The following is a 21,391-nucleotide window of genomic DNA, read 5'->3' on the forward strand; positions in this document are numbered from 1 at the left end:
TATAGAGCTCCAAGGAGATTATGTTGAAAAATAAAAAAAAAATTACCCAAAAAAAATTGTTTTTATACTTCATTCTAAGGATTTATTGAACTACCCTCGTAAGAATGTAAAAAGTTTATATTTCTAAGTCTGCAACTTTAAATGATTTAAATTTAAAACCAAACAATTCAAAACGTTTTAATCCAAAATTATTCAACACTTTCAGTTAAAAGTTCTTCCATTTCAAACCTTTTTAACGTACTACTTACTACATAATCTGGCAATTTAGTTTAATAGAATTTTCTTTTTACCAAGATTTGTAATACTTTCATTTTAAAATACTTTATATTTTTAATAAAGAGTTACACTTTTAACCAGAGATGGATCTTCAAATAAAAAAAAAAGAATTTTTAAAAGAATAGTTCAATCCTTAATTAATAAGATAAATATTCAACAAAGAAATTCAACTTTCAACCAAGTAGTAGTTGAATTTTTAACTAAAATCTATTAACATTCAACCAAAAATTGAATTTTTTATTTTAGGTTGAAAAAATTAATTTTCAACCAAATTAAATCGTCAGCCAAATAGTTGAATTTTTAACTGGAAGAGATAAATTCTAAAACAAAACAAAACAGTAGTAACCTCTTAAATTAAAAACAATGAACTTTCAACGAAAAATTGTTGGATTTACATATTTGATACTATTAATAATTCAGGCGAAAAAAAATCAGCAACATAACCTTAAAATTAGTCAAAGTGGCGCCGAGCGCCTACAAGGAAGGGTTTAGTAGCCTATTAAGACATTAGAATAGGATCTTCACCAATATCTTTTAATTTTGAAAAAATAATTTATGAATTTTTTTTCAACAAAAAAAAGGTAAAAAACGTTTTGAAATTATTGTGTTAAAAAAAACTTTAATAAGTCGTTGAAACCTCCTCATAGCAAACTTTCCCGCCCCTAATCCTTGTCCATTATCCTCCCCTTACTTCCCTCCTTGGAAAATAGTACGACGACAGATGGATAGCCGACAGTAGCTATAAGGGTTTCAGCCCAGAGGGCTAACGAAACCCTGATAATGAAAAAAATGGAAAGTTTCTTGAAAACAGAGAAAAAAGAAAAATTCTTTTTAAAAAGAGGTGAAGAGGGAAATGAGAGAAAGCGTGTCAAATGTATATTTAGATGCTTTCCTAGTAAAATAAAATTAAAACATGCATAGTAGGTTGCCCGAAAAAAGCCAATTTATAAAGTATTAAAGAAAAATGATGAAATTTTTTGCCTTTCCAATTTAAAATTATTTAACCAGGAAGAATTTCAAATACATTTATTCAATTTCAAATGCTCCTAATTTAAAATTTGTTTAATATTAACAACTTTGGTCTAGAATTTTTCAATTTCCTTCGCTTGGAAATAGTATTTACTAAAGTAAAAGACTTTTCAATCTAAAATAATTCAACGCTTATTAATGCTTTGAATTTCAAATAAATTTCCAGAATCTTAAAGGGTTCAATTTCAGAATCTGGAAATTTCAAGTCATTCTTAAATTATGGCGGGTTTAACAGTAAAAGCTGTAAAAGGGGTCAAACAATAATGGTTGAATTTCAAACACTCTAGATTTGAAATGATCTAATTTATCATTTTTCGAACTAAAATGATTGAATTTTAAATTTTATGAATACAAAAGGCCTTGGTATCTAAAATATATATGCGCGGCGATGTGTGAAATAGCAGCAGCGTAGCGACAAAGGGCAGTGATAGGTAAATCACGCGCTTCTGGTATCTAATTGGTTCCACGAAGCTGTTAACGTTTGCCACATTCAAGCCTTCAACAATAGTTATTTTGGAATTTTACAGTAATAAGTTTTTAAAATTCAACAATTTAAAATTGAAAGTGTTTAAAATTGTAAGAATTCTAACTTGGAGTACCCGATTGAACAAGTTCTTCTCCTAAGATTATACAAATTTAAAAAAATTTCGACAAGAAAATAAATTCACTGCGATTTTTCGGGTGTTCCCCAATCTCAAATAAATTGCAGCTCATTTCAGCTAACACAAATTAACTCAAACGCATTGTAAAATACATTTTTGAATCAAATTTTAGTTTTTCAACTGAAAAAAGATGAAAAGATAACAAATTTCCAAAATGAATGAAAAGTTTTTTAATATTTGACAAAACGTGAATACAAGGAACTATGCGATGACCGTCGACAAATTAAAATGTTGTAGTTCTTCGAACTGCAATCTTTACAAGTCCTTCAAGATTTTTAATATCAAAGTTGGACAAGGATTATGATTTATGACGAATTTTTTTGGCGAGTCTACAAATTCTTGGCTTTGAAGGAAACAGAGTCGTCCTAACACATTTCACTGCTTGAATTATTCGATGCGAAATATTTCATGTTCAGGATAATATCTTCCTTTTAGCGTCTTTAATATGCCATAAAGTACACATTCACTCAATGCCCAGACAGTTTTACCAAACTAACTGAGAATATGGACATTTGGAATGGCAATACATAGTTGGCTCTCTGACAAACTCATATTTGACAAACGATTTTTAAAACAGAGAAAATAATCCAAATTGATCAGGCCAAGTTATCTTACGTCCTAACAATTGTTATGTTTATATATGATCAGATTTGCAATTTGGCAGGGTTTAAAAAAGCCCTGAAATATATATTTTTACGTAATTTGGAGATTTATGAGAATATGGAAAATGACTAATAATCGTAAGAATTATTTTTGTCTTTGAAAATTCTGCGATCATCCAAAATACAAAAATACAATTAAATTACGATAATGCTTGATTTCTAAAGAAACTTCATGGAACGAACAGACTCGACCCAAAATATTCTCAACTTATGTTAGGTTTCACTATTAAACTTCGGAAGGGAAGCTGCTTCCCTTTCAGAATGCAAATGAGGGTTTCTTGACCCGGATCACGTTCGTGAATTTCAAAATTAAGCATCAGAAGCGACAGCGTTTATTTTTCTCTCAAACCTTTAATCATATCTTTATGAAGTGAAGAGAAATTTTGAAAAATAGGTTTATTGGATTCACGACGGTAAATGGGAATATTTTGAACGTTGAAGAATTTTTCTCTCAGTGTCTAAAAATTAAAAAAATTTGATTAAATAAATATGATATTCAAATTTGGACGAAAAATCGCTTTAACCCGTTTTTTAGATAACTTAAATTCATTTATAAATAACATATTAAAAGAAAGCTCAACCCATTTAAAAATTTTAAATACTGAACAATTATTTTATGTTTGAAGAGTTCCAAATTCAATAATCGTAAATTACTTCAATTACCTCAATTAACTACTACTTCAACATTGATGTTTAAATGTAAACTTCAAAACTCAAGAATTGTAAAAGTTGAAAAGTTTCTACTTAATTGCATTCGTTACTGAAATTTTCAAAATCAAGGAATTTCCAAACAAACAGTTTCACGTATAATAATTTAAAAATAGATGTGTTACAAACTAAAGAATTAAATGTTTAAATATTTTTTCAAGTGGAAAAAGATGACACGTCACGATGAGCCTCAACCACCTTCATCCTAAACTCCTTACTCAAACGCCAGTTGTTTGCAGAATTTAATTTTCTGATGTTGCCTGAATTTTGAAAGCAAAATATTTAAAAATTGATCGAACCCTTTTTTAAGATTGATATTGTGATTTTTTCTAATAAAAAATATTTATCGTATGGACTTTTTTGTACATAAAATATCGATTAAACGAGCATCTATAAAATTTAGTTTCAAATGAAAACTGGGTTATTAAAACCTAAGTTTATTAAATTTTCTTACTCTACAAAAACTCTCAGCAATATTAAATTATCTGATGTTGCTTAGATATTTTGAGCCGACAACGAGAAAAATCGATCGAGCCTTTTTTCTGAAAATTTAATAATTGAATGGGTGCCCGGAGGAAGGGCCTATGGTCACGATTTTTTCAAAAACCAGTTTTTCTTGGAATAAGGGCCAATGTCATGTGGACTAAAAGTTCCCATTGTTTTCAGTTGTAAAGAATGACAACAGAGGTCAGGAAAATCGAATTATCTCTTGAGAAGTGAAGAAAAGTCATTTGCATTATCCCAGTTTTTCAATGCTCCTGCACAATTTGGAAATCGTGACATAGGCCCTTGTTCCAGGTACCCATTCATTTGTTGTTTTTTTTTTAAATACAAGTTTTAGTTATAGCTAAGTTATCAGATGAAAAACAAGTAGTAAAAAATATTCCTATAAAGTTTTATGTCGAATTAAAATTGTGTCTACTATAGAGTTTTTTTTCGCAACAATGGAGCTCGAAACACGTCTATAGAAGACCCAGTTTTCGTTTAACACCAAAATTTCTAGGAATTTTCTTACTACATATTTTATGTGTCACAGTGTACACATAATTAGAATATTTTATACAAACAAAAATCTAAAAAATCAAAATTTGAAGTAAAAAAAGGGTTATTCAATTTTTCAGTTTTCATATTTCCCAAATTATTCGGGCAATATGACAGAATCAAATCCTGCAAAGAACTGACTCACCATGGCGTATCTTACTTTTTTTTTAATTTGAGAACGTTATGAGAATTTTAATTTTAAAAAACTTTAAACGCGAATTATCAAAAAAAAAATGGACAAGATTTTTGTTAAAAAGAGTGATATCTTTCAATCTCATACATATAAGTATTTATTTTTTCCTTTCAGATTCTAAAAATTGTTCTCTATTTTTTTTTTTTAGATTCATTCAGCCCTGTGGAAATACCTTGGAGAAAGACAGTTTTGTTTTGTATAAAAAACGAACATTTATATTTTTTATTAAAACGACACAAGATGCGATAATAGTCAAATAACCAAATTGTTTTTCAAAAAAAGAAATACTCGAAAAAAGTCTTCTGGGGGCCATTCACAAAATACGTTATACGTTGGGGAGGGGGGGGGGGGGGGGGGGGGGGGGGGGGGTCCTGCCAAAGTAAAGACCAATGGAAAAAGTATCACGCAGGGGAGGGGTCAGAATTTTCTGAAAAATGTATCATGTATTTTGTAAACGGCCCCCTGACACTTTCTCCTACCTCACGATATTTTCGAAATTTTTCATTAATATGTATAAAATCCCTTAAAATTTATTTTTTCTCATCAATACAATTTCATGGCATCATAAAAAGGGCATAATTTACCAGTTTCAAACAATTTTACATAATAAATGTTCCTTTTAAAATTTTCTTTGAAATATTTTTTAAATAGTCGATAGTCTCCTTTTTTTTATAATTTACTTCATTATTCTTTCACTAACAGATTAGTAAAACTGTTAAATTCGGTCCTTTTTGTTGTTTGTATTACACCATAAAATTGTATTGTTCAGAAAAAAAAATCTTAAGGGATTTTACACGATGGAGTTTTTGAGTAAATTGACTTGGAACATTTTCAGACAATCCGAATTTATTTTGTCAATTTTGAATTTTTCTTAAGTTTTCCGACGAATTTCGAAAGAGGACAAGACATTATATCCAAATCAAAAATAAGAAGATAAATACCTATATTATATTGAAAAATTTCACGAGTTGAACAAAACGTTTAATCATTTTTTGATAATTAGCATTTTCAATTTTTAAAATTCAAATATTCAAACGTAATAAGAAAAAATTTCGTCAAATCGTTAAGATACGTATTGTCATATACCCTTTGAAAAACAATGTATTAGACTGGCAAACGATTATGTGCCTTAAGCATAGACTGCCTGTCCGATTTGAAATTTTATCTAAATTTCTGTATGTACTGAAATCGTGCCAAAATTTGGAGAATCGTCTACTAGAAACATAAACAATCAAGCATTTTCGACTGGAGAGGATGCAAATTTAAAATTATATCATTAAATCATTTCTGACCATTTAAACTTGCAGCTTTCAAAGGTAGCTAGTTAGTTCAGATATTCAAAAATCACGATAAAACATATATTTTAAATTTAAGAAAAGTGATATAAATTAAAATATAATATTTGGAATAAAATTTGAAAGTAAGGTACTATATAGGGACTGCACTGTTCTGCGAGAAAAAGTGCAATAAAGTTCTGAAGATATTTGGATTAACTCCAGTGATATGATCATAGTTCCGGTTATTGCATTGGCAGCAGTCACACATCTCGAGTTTAGTAAAATATTGTCTGTTTATATCGCGACGGGCATTTTTATCGCTGCCTAAAGTGTAATATTTACAGGTTGCCAGAATCAGAATCAGAAAAAGTAAAATCTTTCGTCTTTTAACTTCATCTTTAAAAATTGCGAGTTCTGAGGTTCATAAAAATATAAATAAGGAGCTGCATTTTCGTATTTATCTTTTCAAATACGTATCAACTTAATGGACAATTTATTTCACAAATAGAAACTCGTAAAAAGTAGCTACTTATTTTGTTCAAGTAAAAGTGAGATTTGGCTACAAAAATCGCACTGATCATAGCATAATACAAATCAATAGAAGGAAATAAGAATTTAGAGAATTTTAAATAAAAATTATTTTAGGCTTGCTGAAAAAAAACTGAAAATTTATTGTTTACAAAAGAAATACTATAACTAGCAACTCTTTTTAAATACTTTAAAAGTTAAGTTACAAATCAAAAATGTTAAATGTGATTTGACATGCTTTAAAATATAAAAAACAATAGAACTGAGAAACCTCGGAAAACAAAATGTATATTAAAGAAGGATTTAACTTTGTTTTGACAGATCAGCAATTTTTCTATTGACTGATTCGCAGATTTTGTTTTGACAGTTTCGTCAATTTTGTACGAATTTGAATCACCTTGAAAATTTTATATTGTTTACAAGGGTGAAGCGATTTTTAATATGTTTTTTCAGTCAGGAACCTGAAAAAATTTGACAAGTTTCCATATAATTCCTCCATGATTCCTCCATTTGGAAGAATCAAATTTAGGAAAGTTTTTTTTAATGAAGCTAAAAAGTCATTGAATTTAAAAATATTTTGTATCACTTTAAAAAACAAATATATGTATAGAAAATTATTAATGTGGAAACGAACCTGATAGTACGGGCCGGTAGAGCTTTGATTATGGTTTTGACCATAATGCTGATGATGTCGAAATCCCGGCGTGCTGCAAGTTGACTGTCCACTCATTAAAGATCCTCGAGGCAACCCTAGACCGAAAAGGTCCGAAATCGACATATCTATTGACAAAAAAAAATGCTTTTTTCTTTAATGTCTTTGACACTAAAGACAGACCTGTAATTCTTCAAGACTAAATTAAACTAAATTTAGGAGAACAAAGGACTGACAACTAAAGTCGAAAAAACGATTCTAAATGCCCTTCAAACTTTTGAAATGTAGCGGGAAATTAAAATCTTTTTAAAATATCCAATTCACAAAAGATGTTGAATTATCTGAAAAAATATAACATTAATATTTGAAATATTTAAATAATTATGTGTAAATATTATTCATTTATGCAAATATGTATACTTTTAGGCATTATTCGAATTAATTCGATTATCTACTAATGGTATAGCAACGGGAATTTGAATTGATAAACAAAAAAAAACAACAAACAATATATTACCTTATGTACAAATTTCAATATCTTCAAAGTTTGAAGATATTTGACTGAGAACGAATGGAATATAAAAATCAGTCAAATTCAAACATTCAAAAATTTGGAACTTAGAATCTGAAGGTTTTGCATCACAACAATGTTGAGTCTTCGGTTTTCCAATTAAAATAAAAACTAGACGTATTCAAATTAGATTTTTTTTTCAATTGAATCATAATTGAAGGGCCACAATGCATACAGGCGTAAGTGCCAAATTTTCGAAAATCGGTCATCAAATCATTATATCTCCTATTTCATAATTAAGTGCTCATTTAGGGCTAATTTAATGACCCATTGGCAAATTTTCGGCGCTTCATTTTTTTTTAAATATGCATGGTGCTGCCAGCTTTACTTCAAGCCAGCAGCGCCACTCAAGGAATAGGTCAAAAATGATTATATCAAATTTCCCTTTTTACAGGAATCTCCGGCTCCAGGAATCAATTTAAACCAGTGTCCTATCTTCATAAAGTAAAAGAGCCGCTAAGGGCAAAAGGTCAAAAACTTAATATTCGATTTTTCTTCCTAACATTAATAAGGGCCTATTTAGGGCTCTCTTTCTATCCAACTATGGATTTTACTACTTAGCCCTTTTTATAAAATATGCAACAGTGCTGACAACTTTACTTCAAGCCAGCAGCGCCACTGGAGGAATCGGTCATAAAATGAGTATATCAAATTCCAGTTTTCAGAGGAATTTCTGGCTCGAGATATCCCTTCGAAACACTGCTCTACCTTCAAAATTCAAAAAAGGCCACGAAGGGCAAAGGTACAAAATATACATTTTTGAATTCTCTTCTCAACATTAATAATGGACTATTTAGGACTCACTACTTTCTATCCAACTATGGACTTTACTACTTAGCCCTTTTTATAAAATGTGCCACAGTGCTCCCAGCTTTACTTAGAGCCAGCAACATCACTGGAGGAATCGGTCAAAAAATGATTATAACGACTCCCTTCACTACGAGACTCAGATTAATCATGATGAGTTTTCTTAACTCGGCAAACAAAATCAGGGCGATCAACACATATGCCATCCCTGTCCTCACGTACTCCTTCGGGCTCATAAAATGGTCTAACACCGACCTTGAAAAGTTAGAATTGTTCGCGTAGAAATCACGAAGCACCGAATGCACCACAGAAATTCAGCGATTGAAAGGATAGTTCTATACGACATTTAGGGGGTAGGGGCGTTGTAGATGTCAAAAAACTGCGTGAGTCACAAGTTATACAGATGCGAGACTATTTTAACAGCAAACGAAATGTTGCACTTTACAGTACCATCTGTCAAGCGAATCTTGAATACACGCCCTTAAATTTGTCCTCAGATGGGGCCTTGAATATCAGGGCAGAAACCAGAGAGGAATTAGAAATACAATGGAGGCAGAAAGCCATCCATGGCGAGCACCCCAACACGTTAGATCAAAATGAAGTGGATAGTGAGGCATCTAATATTTGGCTAAGAAAGGGTGTTCTGTATCCAGAGACGGAAGGATTCGTCATTGCAATACAGGTCGACCGGTGCTGATTATGTGGAGATACCACCGAATCCATCGAGCACATTATTGATGGCTGTCGCGTAGTGGCGCAGAGAGTATATACGACTCTTAAAAGAATGGATGCCCTTCTAAAGATACATTCCGATGCCAGTTTTAGAAAGCGAAGATTACATCTTATATTGGGATGTTACTATCCAAACGGATCATTACATCCGGGCCAATCGACCTGACATCGTGCTGTGAAAAAAAAAGTTGGAAGAGTCTACATACTCTACATCATCGACATTGCTTGTCCGCTTAACTAAATTTGCAGTCAACCTATACAACCAAGATCCACAAGTATAGCGAGTTAAGGCATGAAGTAAAGACCATATGGAGGAATGTGAATCATGCATCCATTCATCCCATTGTGATTTGGGCTACAGGCAATGTGCACACAAGATGCACTGAACATCTTGAACATTTAGGAGTCAGAAGAGTATTGGCAGCAGCTCAGAAGGCGGTTTTATTAAACACCTGTCGCATTGTAAGAAACTTTCTTGATCATCAGGAAGCGAGCGACTAAAAACCCGTGGAGTGGTAGATGCTAGCTCTAAGAAAGCATCCAGAGGTGACTGTTGTCACCTCCAACGCTCGTGGCCGCTCGTAATTGTATACCTACAGCATCATCGCAGAAGGTTTCAACCATCGTATTAAATTATTTGAATTAACTTATAACATTCTAATCTCATCAGTAACTTGACTTAGTTCGTAGCTATAATGTACAACCGGGTTTACCCGAGTAAAAGTTTAATAATAGATTCTTAAACTTGGGACACCACGGGCTCAGATAAGTCCATAATGAGCCCTAATTTAGGCAAGGAGAAAGAACTTCTGGTCGACAATATTACAGGAGCCTTAAATGAATTTGAATTTATTTTATTTTTGGAAAGTTTATTTAAACAAAATTTGTTTTGTTAATTTTGATTATGATATTCCTAGAGTCCTAAATAAGCCTTAGATCCTATGGATTTTCACGAATACAAGCATCTAAAGTTGGATTTAAAAAGTTCAAAATTAGAATAAGTATGAAGCATCTCGTAAACGATAAGAAATAGCTAAAAAGGTTATCATTGTTAGAATTTTCATCAAAGGAATAAGAAAGAAATATAACAATCCGATGATGTAAAAGTAAAGTATAGTAGCCCTTTTTCAATTTTGAAGGTAGGGCAGTGGTTCAAAGGGATATCTCGAGCCGGAAATGAGCCGGAAATTCCTGTAAAAAGGGGAATTTGATATAATCATTTTTTGATCGATTCCTCCAGTGGCGCTGCTGGCTTGAAGTAAAGTTGGCAGCACCGTTGCATATTTTATAAAAAGGGCTAAGTAGTAAAATCCATAGTTGGATAGAAAGTGAGCCCTAAATAGGCCCTTATTAAAGTTAGGAAGAAAAATCGAATATTAAGTTTTTGTCCCTTTGCCTTTCGCGGCCCTTTTTTAATTATGATGGGAGGGGACAGTGGTTTAACGGGATTCCTGGATCATGAAATGAGCCGGAAATTCCTGCAAAAAGAGGAATTTGATATAATTATTTTTGAAGTAAAGCTGGCAGCACCATGCAAATTTAAAAAAAAATGAAGAGCCGAAAATTCGGAATTAAATTAGACCTAAGTGAGCCCTTAATTATGAAATAGGAGACATCGTGATTTGATGACCTGGCGCTGTCAGGTTTACCTAGCTAGATTTTGGTCTATTTCGACCCGAAAGTAGGTCTAGGAAAAAAAGTCATTGCATACGGGCATAAGTGCCACGAGGCTTGCTGGCGTAAGTGCCATGCTTAATAATGTGGTGTCACCGCGGCATCATTGATTTTCAGAGCAGGTATCGATTCTGGTTTTTAAGTTTGTTCGTCATAAATTATCAATTCCTGGAAAGAAATAGTTGCTGCAAAAGCTACTTTGTATGTCTTAAACTTAGAGCGTTCTGCTGCGCGCCGATCTTCGACCAGGGCTTTCTCGCACACGGTTATCTTTTTCAAAGCGCTCTTTCTGCAGTTCAATTGAGCTAACCAATAACACAAGAGAACTTTATTGTTCTTTTTTTAAATTAAAAAAAAAAACAGTTACACAACTTTTAATGCATGAAAATCAGATTTTATGGGGACACGCTGTTCATTTGACAAAGGTTTTCTTGGAGAAGGTTGCGTCTTTCAGGATGTTCGTTTCATGCGTTCATAAAGCCTAACAGTGCCTTGAAACGTTTTTGCATGTCTTGTTTAAAATTATTTGCGTAAAAGTTAGACAGTTTTTTAGTTCTGTAAAATTTGAATTTTGGCACTTACGCCCGTATGCACTGAGCCCCTTCAATTATAAATATAAGATACGATTCAATAGAATTTGAAGCATTTAATTTCGAATGCTTTTGGCTTGGAATATTTTCAAAATTTAAGAATTTTTAAAGTTTATTTGAAAAACTAGCAGTGAACGTGTTTGAACGTGGCTAGGGTGCGTGTCTGTTGAATCTCGCGCTTCGCGCTCGGATATTTCTTCTTTGCATTTGGAATGCATGAGTATTGAGTAAAACTTCATTAAAAAGATCTCTTTTAGATCGCAGTATTTATATGCGTCTTCATGTTCCATATTTTCTACTTAATAAGGTATATTTAAAGATTAAGTTGCTCAAAACTCTGTAGGCTTTGAGGTATACATTATCATCGTGACACTCGCGCTATGCACTTGATTTTTGATAAACATTCGTAAATTTATATTTTCTAAATTACATTAAAATAAAATAACTGCAATCCTTTTTTTATACATTTTTCTCTATCTCGCGTTTTTATGATAAAAATAGGGTTTTTGTTTTCATATTATTTGTTATGGATACAACCAAATATCCTACAAGCCTTCTTTTAAATTTCTGTACAAATCTAGAGTCTTCGCGTAATAATGGAATTTTCGATTTTCTGCATACTACTTTCAATAAATAAAAACAAAATTACGAGTCCTATTGAAAAATCGCTAAAAGAAATTTTGTAGGATTTTTCAAAAACTATAATTTCACTTAAATACTTTTTTTCATATTTTGCGACGTTTGGTTAAAAATTTAATTATTGCAGCGTCAAATTTCGACAATTCCAAGACTTTTATAATCATATATGATGGGAATGTAATAAATTATAATAAATTTGTATCTATTTCTGTGTGAACCTTTTGTCGTAAGTTTTATGATTAAAACCAAAACTAGGGCGTCCTATAAAAAAGTGATTCATAACAAATTTGTAGATCTTTTTCGGGTAAACAATTTTTGTTAGATCATTTTTTTTCGTAACTTGTGTCGTTTTTGCAAACATGTTATTTTTTATTTTCAATATTATTTTTCACGAATAAAACAAAAACACCGCGTCCTATCAAGAAGTGATTATTAACAAAATTGTAGATCTTTTTTAGGATCACAATTTTTGTTCATTCACCTTTTTGCGTATCTTGCAAAGTTTGGCCACCAAATGGAATTTTTGATTTTTGGTTCTTTTTTGTGCAATCAGAATTTCAATTTTCGATTATTCAAAAAAATCCAAGAAGTGGTTATGAGCATCATCTAGTGCTTTCAAAAAGCAAAGTTTTCTTGTAAATGGTGTAACTCTCATGATTTTCTTTTTATCGAATAGTCATCAAGATAAATTTTTTGGCTTTTTGAGTATTACAAATAGCCGTACATAAAATTTTTAAATCTAAAAAAAATGGTCCTAACAATTTTGAAAATGCTCAACTGTTTGAATTTTTATCCAAAATGGCTGGTTAACGAACTCGTTCTCTCTTTTAGGACCTTAAAAAAGTGTGCTGAAGATCGATTTGGTCCGTTCATTTTTACGAGAGTTATCGTGCTTACGGACGGGCGAAATTAAAATGAATTGATCTCATATAATTTCTCAGTAAAAACGTTTAAAATTGGGTTAGTTCGAAATTTGAAATTGTTTACATAGACATTATACAAATTTAAAAATATTATACTAAAATTTGGAAAATTGGACAATTTCATTAGAAAGGTATTTAAATCATGTTATTTCTAGTTCAAAGCGTTGAAAATTGAACCATTTATTTTGAATTTAAAAATTGAATAATTTCAGATTCAACTTTTCAAAATATGAACACTTTATAGCGTTAAAAATGAAGTATTTTCAGATTTCAATTTAGAAAATTTGATTATTTAAAATGCAAAGGAATGGAAAATTTATTATTTCTGATTAAAAGGGTTCATCAAGATTTAATAATTTAAAGGAAGTGTCTACACTAAGGCGTATTGAAAAAAATTTTTTTGCATGAAGTTCTAATAGCAATGAAAACGTTCTTTTGAGAGTAAAAAACACCCCCCGAAAATTTCATAAAACAAAATTCCTCCAGTCTCCGCACCGTAGATTTAGCTAAAAATCTCAAAAAAAGAAGCACTTCTTCAAATTTAAACAGCAAGAAATTTTTTTTTGAGATTTAAATCACCAATAAAAATAGTTCAAAGCAAGCAGAATTATACATATATAGCGATACTTCAGTTAAAATATTTTTTATTTGTTTTAAAGAATTGAAAAAAGTAGACTTTTCGCTATTTTCTCAGAGTCACGGTAAATTTCTCGACTACTTGACCATATAATGTATGATATATTAATGGTAATGTATTTGCAATATTTTGCTACAATAATATATAAGGAGTTTTGATATTAAAATAATTTTTATTGACTTTGAATTACAAGAAAATAGTGAAATAATATATATTGCTCTTCATACGACAATAAAATTAATTTTCAGTATATAAATTATCAGAAAATACAGTTCAAATCAAGCAAGTTTGAACCTACATAAGAAAAACATAATTTTAGTTAACTAATTTTAATTAAATAATTTTTTTGCTATGTAGGTACAAATCCACTTGCGTCGAACTATTTTTTCTGATAATTTATTTACCGAAAATTAATTTTATTGTCAAATAAAGAGCAATATATCACTTTTAAATATTTTCTTGTAATTCAAAGTCAATAAAAATTATTCTGACGTCAACATTCCTTATATATTATTGCAACATATTGCAAATACATTCCCAATCATGTATATCACACATTATATGGTCAAATAGTCGAGAAATTTAAACTTCAAAGTAAATTAGAGAGGGTAAAAAATATTTTAATGGAATTATCCGAGGGGCTATTCACTCTGAAGTCTGCACTTTTCGTGCACTTTTAACCAAATCAAGTAAAACTATGAAAAGCATGCACTCGTAACGTTGTAGTCGTTGTAGTAATGACGAAGTCAGCATGAAGTCGCAAGAATAAGGAAAGAATTATCATACAACGTAGTGAGTCAGCAAATATGAGCGTAGCGTCGTGCCGAGTCAGTACGAAGTCAGTGCCGAGTCATTACGAAGTCAGTGCCGAGTCATTACGAAGTCAGTGCCGAGTCATTACGAAGGCAGTGCCGAGTCATTACGAAGTCAGTGCCGAGTCATTACGAAGTCAGTGCCGAGTCCTTGCGAAGTCAGTGCCGAGTCAGAACGAAGTCATCGAGATCCAGTGGTATACAAATAATCGAAAAGGACGTCACGCTGCAATGTACAGTACGCGCCGAGTCAAACGAAGTCAGAACGAAGTAGTCAGTTATCGCTTGAATTCATGAAAGTCAACAATTAAAGAATTCAAAAACTAGAGTCAAACAAAGTCACGAAAGTACGTTTGAAGTTGCATGCCATTGTTTAAAATTCTTCAGTGGACTTCCCTCGGAATTATCGCTATACAGGTATAAATCGGCTTGCTTTGAACTATTTTTATTCATAATTTAAATCTCAAACAAAAATGTCTTGCTGTTCAAATTTGAAGAAGTCTATAAGTACCGAAAAAATCTGGATATTTGTATAGAAATTAAAAATTTGACACTTATGAATTTCAATCATTTTCAAAGCAAGGCTTATAATGAAAAATAATAATTTAAAACTAAGATTGGTAAGACAAATTTGTCCACAATAAAAAAAAGTTAACCGCTATTTTCAACGTTAAAATGTAATTATAAAAAAAATATGAAAATAAAAAGTAATTTTAAATGGGAAAAATTAAAAATGAAAACATGTTTGCTTCAGAACGTTCAAATTGAAACATATCCGAACCTCATTTAAAAACTGGAAAAAAGTTTAGTCGCCAACAATTTTGATGTTAAACTTTTGTACACCCATATACTTAAAAATTTATATTTTCAGTAAATTTAAATCGTTTAAGAATTAACAATTTTCAAATGGTTAATTATCCAATTACTATAGTATCAAACGTCAGTATCACTTTATTTGATTATTTAAACAAAATATAATAACGAAATAACAATATATTTTTGTTTCACTCTAAAAAGTAGAATGTATTTTTTACATAAAAACAATAATAAATAACAAAAAATAAAGCAATATACAAAAATATTCCAAATTTAAATAAAACGTATATTTGTACGTATTACTGCAAATGAGTAAAAACTGTTTACGTATATTACTGAGTCTCTATTACTGTGGATCTTAGTTTTACATATGCAAACGTATGTAACAAAAGTAAAAAAATTATTAAACTGGGGTTTCCACAAACTTATTATTTAAAAAAATTACGAGGTAATAGAATATTTACTTTATGCTCAATTTATATCTTGACATAAAATACCAGAGATGTAAACCTATTTCTGCGCCCCTATTACTGCGGATCTATGAGTTTCATATTAAAAAATGAAGTTTTTATGTGAAAAATTGTTAACAATTATTAAACTTGCTAAACTTATCTTCAATCACAGACTAAAGTCATAAATATTAATCGAAAGTATATTACCAATCACGATTATGACACCGCCTGTTTATCGGTAATTGCATAAGATATTTTAATGATAATGATATGAAAGTTAAACATTTTTTTATTAAATATATTGATAACTATTGGTATTTTCGATCAAATATGCCAGGATGAAGTCATTTTCATGGATATTTTATTTTTTATGAAGATATTTCACAAAGAAGTGCGAATTCCATTTTTTTACATGGTGCAACATGTTTAAAGTTGAAATAAAAATATTGTAAAAATCTTAATATTTTTCCAGTTGAAATATTTTTTGTAAAGCATATAGGTGATAGCCAAAAAGTTGATCAGTTTCGACAGAACATGTGACAATGATAAAAAAAATTAACAAATATTTATAAAATTTAAATTGAGAACAGATGAAAATATGGAAAATATTACTATTTTCACGACTTTTTTGAACCTTACTCCAGCGTTTCAAAACACCCTTTCATTTTACAGTATGATAAATTAATATGGAGGCCTTACCGAATATTTAAAATAATATAACGGCTAATGTTGCAGCTGAGCAACATTCACTATTTTCGATTTTTCTAATTTTTAGCTAACAGACTTAGAATTGCACAAAATCAATGCTTCATTAGATCAAAGTGAAGTGTTTTGCATCTCATAAGGTGGTTTTGAGCGACTTCATACTCAATCGAAAGCGAGAAATACATAAAAATTTAACAAAATTTTGTGTACAAAAATCGATCAGAAAACGACCATACATTGTTTCTGAATTTTTATTTAACGGGATCAAGGTTTGGTCCACAAAGGCTTAAGCAGTTATTCGGAATTTGGAATCAAAGTTGATAAGTTGAGTTTTAAATATAATAAAATCTTCGAAAATATAAAACAGAGTACCTTTTTTTACAGTGAAAAAAAAAAATTTTTCACGAAACATAGTAGAAATTGCAAATCTTGTGGAAATAAAAAGTGTCTGTGCAAACTTTCTCATACGCTCTAAAATTTGACTTTATTGTAAAAAAAAATGTTTTTTTTGTGGTGATTGGTGATTTTATTACAGTGAAAAAAAGAAGCTCGGCGTGGCGATGCAGCAGTCGATTTTAAATTTCTGGGTTTTCCCGGTCAAGTTTCTCAATTTTCCCGGTCAACTAAAAGTAATATATTCATATTTGCCGGAAAGCACAAAGATTTTTTTTAATTCTTGAAAATCATTCTAAACACCCTGTAATACAACAGAGCAAATAACAAGACGCCCCCCCCCCCAAGTTGCCATTACCCGAGAAAGAAAATCCCTAATTTTTTTTTAAATCCCATTTAATTAACATAAAGAAATTTTGAATTTTCGGAAAATTTAACTCATGTTCTAGGGTTTCATCGAAACGTGCCAATCTTTTCAGGGATTTAAAATGAGTGACTACGAAATAAAACCATACTAATAACTTTTATTCCCAACCCACTCCCACCCTCCCCGCAGAGCACCAAATATTTCTATTTTCCTGATAAATATTATTTCGTTCATTTGAATGTTCGGAACTTCAAGCACATTTAAAATGTATGAATTCAAACATGAAGCATTTCAAATTATACAACTAGTTATTTTTTAAATACACTTATAGAGAAAGAATTAATTTTTATGAAGATATTAGCAAAATTGGGCAAAAATGAACTGAATCCCATGTATTTGGGTCCTTGTTTTCCGCTAAGCACTCAACGAAGTGAAGTTAGCAACTTTCGTTTGAAAATGGAAGCATTTTTAAATTAGGATCATCACACTAAGAATTTGAAAATGATTAATTCTCAAACTACGCATTATGCTTTTTAAAATTCACTAATTTTATCAATTATCAACCTGGCATACACTAAAAAACACTCACATTGACATAATGGAAAAAGGCGCGCAACAAAAAACACGTGAATATCGAGTGAAAACAGGAGCTTCAATGTGTAAAGAATAAATGAATGGTAAATTATTAAATGTAATAAATAATAATAATAATAATAATAATATTTCATTTCGATGTTCAAGGCTCCATTAAAATGTTAATATATAAATAAATTAATCTTGTACAAAATTTTTTCCAAATTAATGACTTTTTCTAACTAAATAATAAATTTTGTAAAATAATATCAGTAGATAAGTTGAGAAAAGAACTTTTGTGAAACGAAAACCTGAGCTACCCCACTACGTTTATTGTCAATAAAATATTCAATAGGAGCGCCATTGAATCTGGGTCGTATGAATAATTTCCAGTTCTTATTTTGTATCAAAGTGTGAAACCCAATTCAAAAAATTTAAATTCTTGAAAAAATCGAAGATTAACTGATTTATTAAATAATTAGGCTGTATCTAGTCTTTCCGAAAAAAGAGGGAGTAGGAAAAGGGGATTGACTAGTCGTCTCGCAAATTTGGGACGACTAGCGAAGCTTATGAAACATATTTGACTACTCATCGCGAATTTCGGGACGAGACATTTCGAAATAATTAATTAAAGCCATTCTCTCTCAATGATGAAATCGTGAATTTCCGTAACTTCAAAGCAGAAGAAACTTCAATAAATTCAAATCGAAAGCAATAGCTTATTGCAAATTTGATATTTATAAACACATGGAATTGCAACAATCTGAATTTGAAATAAGAATATTTATAATTCCAAACATCTAAAAATACACTTAAAATTTGTTTTTAAATGTTCTGTTTTAAATCGAGGCCTTTAAACGCCAAACAATTATAAGCGTGTGTAATAAAACATTTAAAATTAATAACCGTGTTAAATTATATAAAATTCCACATGCAAGTTTGGAGGCAACTTGTCAAATATGAATTCTAAATAAAAAATGTAATAATTTTAACAAATTCAAAAATTGACTTGAAACTCTGTGATGGCAATGAATTTGTTTTCAGTTTTCATCCGTGAAAGTTGGTAATCCTGGTCACAGTTTAAATTTGTAAACGACCTGTTCCATGCTTGTGAGTCTCTCGCTTCATGAATGTTTTCAAGTCTTCAATTTTTAATGTTGTCTGTCTTTAATCTTCTTTTTAATTCAAAATAAAATTTAGTCCATTTCAAAATTTAATTTCATATACTTTTAGCAGATAAAGTAAGACTTTTATATTTTATCAACTTTTAAAGTATCCAATTTTCATACAGAGAAGAAGAGAATTGGAACATTTAGAGTGGAAAACGCCGTTAAAACATTTAAAGCATTTATGAATGAAACCGTATAAAATAAATTTAAAAATAGTTCAATGAAAGTTTTTAAAGTTTCAAAATGTACAATATACAATTTTAGTTAGTTTTTCCATTTTAAATTATTCATTTTTAAAATAAAATTATAAAATTTGGAATATTCTATTCAAAGTAAACCTTGTAGATTTGAACTAAATTATTTTTAATTATTTTTAGTTGCAAGAAATTAAGAAAATTATAAACAAGGGGCCAGGAAAAATGAAAAACAGGGAGAACAAATTTTCAGTATAGTTTAATTTCTAGAAAATAGGGGAGTTTTTTGTGAAAAAATGAGATATGCTTTTAACGGAATAAACAGTCAATAAATTTTCCAATGAATGAAATAACATTTTACACGCGAAGAGTATTTCTATAAATTTCTGAAAAAAAAACATTATAAATATGTTTAATCCTTATTGATAGTTAAAGGCTATCTAAAATTAAATAAGTCACTAAGTCGAACAAAACTCCAAAGATTGAATCTTTATATTTTTATAGTTTTAAAGCTGTGTGACACTAAAACAACTTTTTTTTAACATTCAACCTTAAAAATATTTCAGCGTTCTTATATAATTATTGTAGTTAATTAGTCAATGTTTTTTGACAAATTTGACGATTTTTCTTCATTAAATTCTTCAGCACTTTGGAAATCTGGACTAATACGTATATTATACATATTATGGCACAGTTTTCTGTTTATAATTCTTGAAAAATTAATTGGTATTTCAATTAAAAGGGGAAAAAGAGAGAAATTTTTTTTTAAAAGGGATTATAGGGAATTTTGAGAATAAAAGGGTACATAGAGAAAATAGAAAATAGGGGAATTAAATTCACTATCAAATTTAGTTATTCTCGGTCTAAAAAAAATTCCCACTCATTTTTTGGTTGCAACAATCCAGTGGGCATCCTGAATATAAAATCTCAATGGAACATTGTAAGGTCGAAACTTTCAGGGGCCTCCTTAAAAAAATAAACGGTCTCTGAGATAAAAAATGTTGGATTTGAAATACCTTGTGATAGGTCTTATATGCAAATTTTAATTTCAATTATCATCTGTGCAGCCCTTTTGAAAGTAGCATTACAGAACTAGATATCAAAAAAATTTTTCTAAATGGATTTGTTGCACAAAAAATCTTAAAAAATCAAATACACGTTGTGATAAAAAATGTGTTTGAATGATAATTTCCTAATACAGTAATAAAAAGAAACGAAGTTAAAATTTTAGTCAAACATTTTTGTAATTTACTCGGAATTGATTACATTTTTTAGATCAAAAGTTTTTACCCTCATTCAGACATCTAATATCTCGAGAGTGAGTTTTTATTTTTTATTTAAACTGAATTTTAATTTTTTTTATCACAATCCGCATCCGAACCTGTTAAAATCTATGTCCAGCATAACTTTGAGATTGTCAACTGACAATAGATACATTTTTAACCAAACAAAGAAGTGTTCAACTAAATTAATGAATATTGAACCAAAATATAATTTTTTTAAGAAGTACCAAAAAGATGAGTTTGTCTCCAAGAATTTTCAAATAAATGAGATAAATTTTCAACCTAAAACGGTGGAGTTAAATTTTCAGTTAAAAAATGAATTTTTAACAAAAAAAATGTTTTTTCATTTTAAAGAATGAGTTTTCAACAGAGCTTTCTACCAAAAAAGTTAATCTTTTAATCAAATACATGACTTTTCAACAAAATAATTAAACTTTTAATCAACGAAAGGAATTTCCAAATAAAATGATTATACTTCAACCTAAAAATTAATTTTAAACCAAATATAGTTGCATTTTGGATCAAAATTTCTAAATAAAGAAATGAATTTTCGACCAAAAAGATGAATTTTTAAATATAAAGATTTTAATTTTTAACTAAAAATAGTTGAAATCAACCAAAAAAGACGGATTTTCAACAAAATAGTTGAATCCTCAACAAGAACAGATTAATTTTCAACCAAACTGTTCCACTTTTAGGGAAAAGTATTAAAATTGTAAGTCGATAAATAACAGAAAACCTTTTTGCAAGAAATTAATTACACAGGCCCACAAAACAACAAAAGTGTCTGTGCAATTGACCAGACCTATATATTCTTATGTATTTTTCGACGCTGAATCCGAATTTGTAATAAAAAAGTAGGATCCAGCTACTTTTTTATGAAGTTTTGCTCGAAAAACCTCATTTTTTACGGTTTTTTCATGGTTTTTTTAAAATAAAAAAAATAAAGAAAAATTTTATTTTTTTGACTTCAGAATCGAATTCTACGGGAAAAAATACATCGAAAACCATGTTTTGATTTTTTTT

General features: G+C 29.9%; 2 protein-coding genes across 4 annotated transcripts in view; one reads left to right on the forward strand and one right to left on the reverse strand.

Annotated features, from left to right (window-relative positions):
• The window catches only part of LOC117179178 (cytoplasmic polyadenylation element-binding protein 1), a 51,320-nt gene that overhangs the window by 20,175 nt on the left and 9,754 nt on the right, over nt 1–21,391 (reverse strand). For all 3 annotated transcript variants that reach the window (XM_033370908.1, XM_033370907.1, XM_033370906.1), the window contains exon 3: nt 7,011–7,156. In XM_033370908.1, coding sequence (XP_033226799.1) covers nt 7,011–7,156 — 146 coding nt within the window. The remainder of the gene's footprint in view (nt 1–7,010; nt 7,157–21,391) is intronic.
• Nucleotides 14,673–21,391, forward strand: part of LOC117179180 (arrestin domain-containing protein 17-like) — an 83,915-nt gene continuing 77,196 nt past the window's right edge. The window contains exon 1 of the mRNA XM_033370911.1: nt 14,673–14,830. The gene's annotated coding sequence lies outside the window, so the exon portion shown is untranslated. The remainder of the gene's footprint in view (nt 14,831–21,391) is intronic.

This window comes from Belonocnema kinseyi, chromosome 8 (genome assembly GCF_010883055.1).
Source record: "Belonocnema kinseyi isolate 2016_QV_RU_SX_M_011 chromosome 8, B_treatae_v1, whole genome shotgun sequence".
NCBI lineage: Eukaryota > Metazoa > Arthropoda > Insecta > Hymenoptera > Cynipidae > Belonocnema > Belonocnema kinseyi.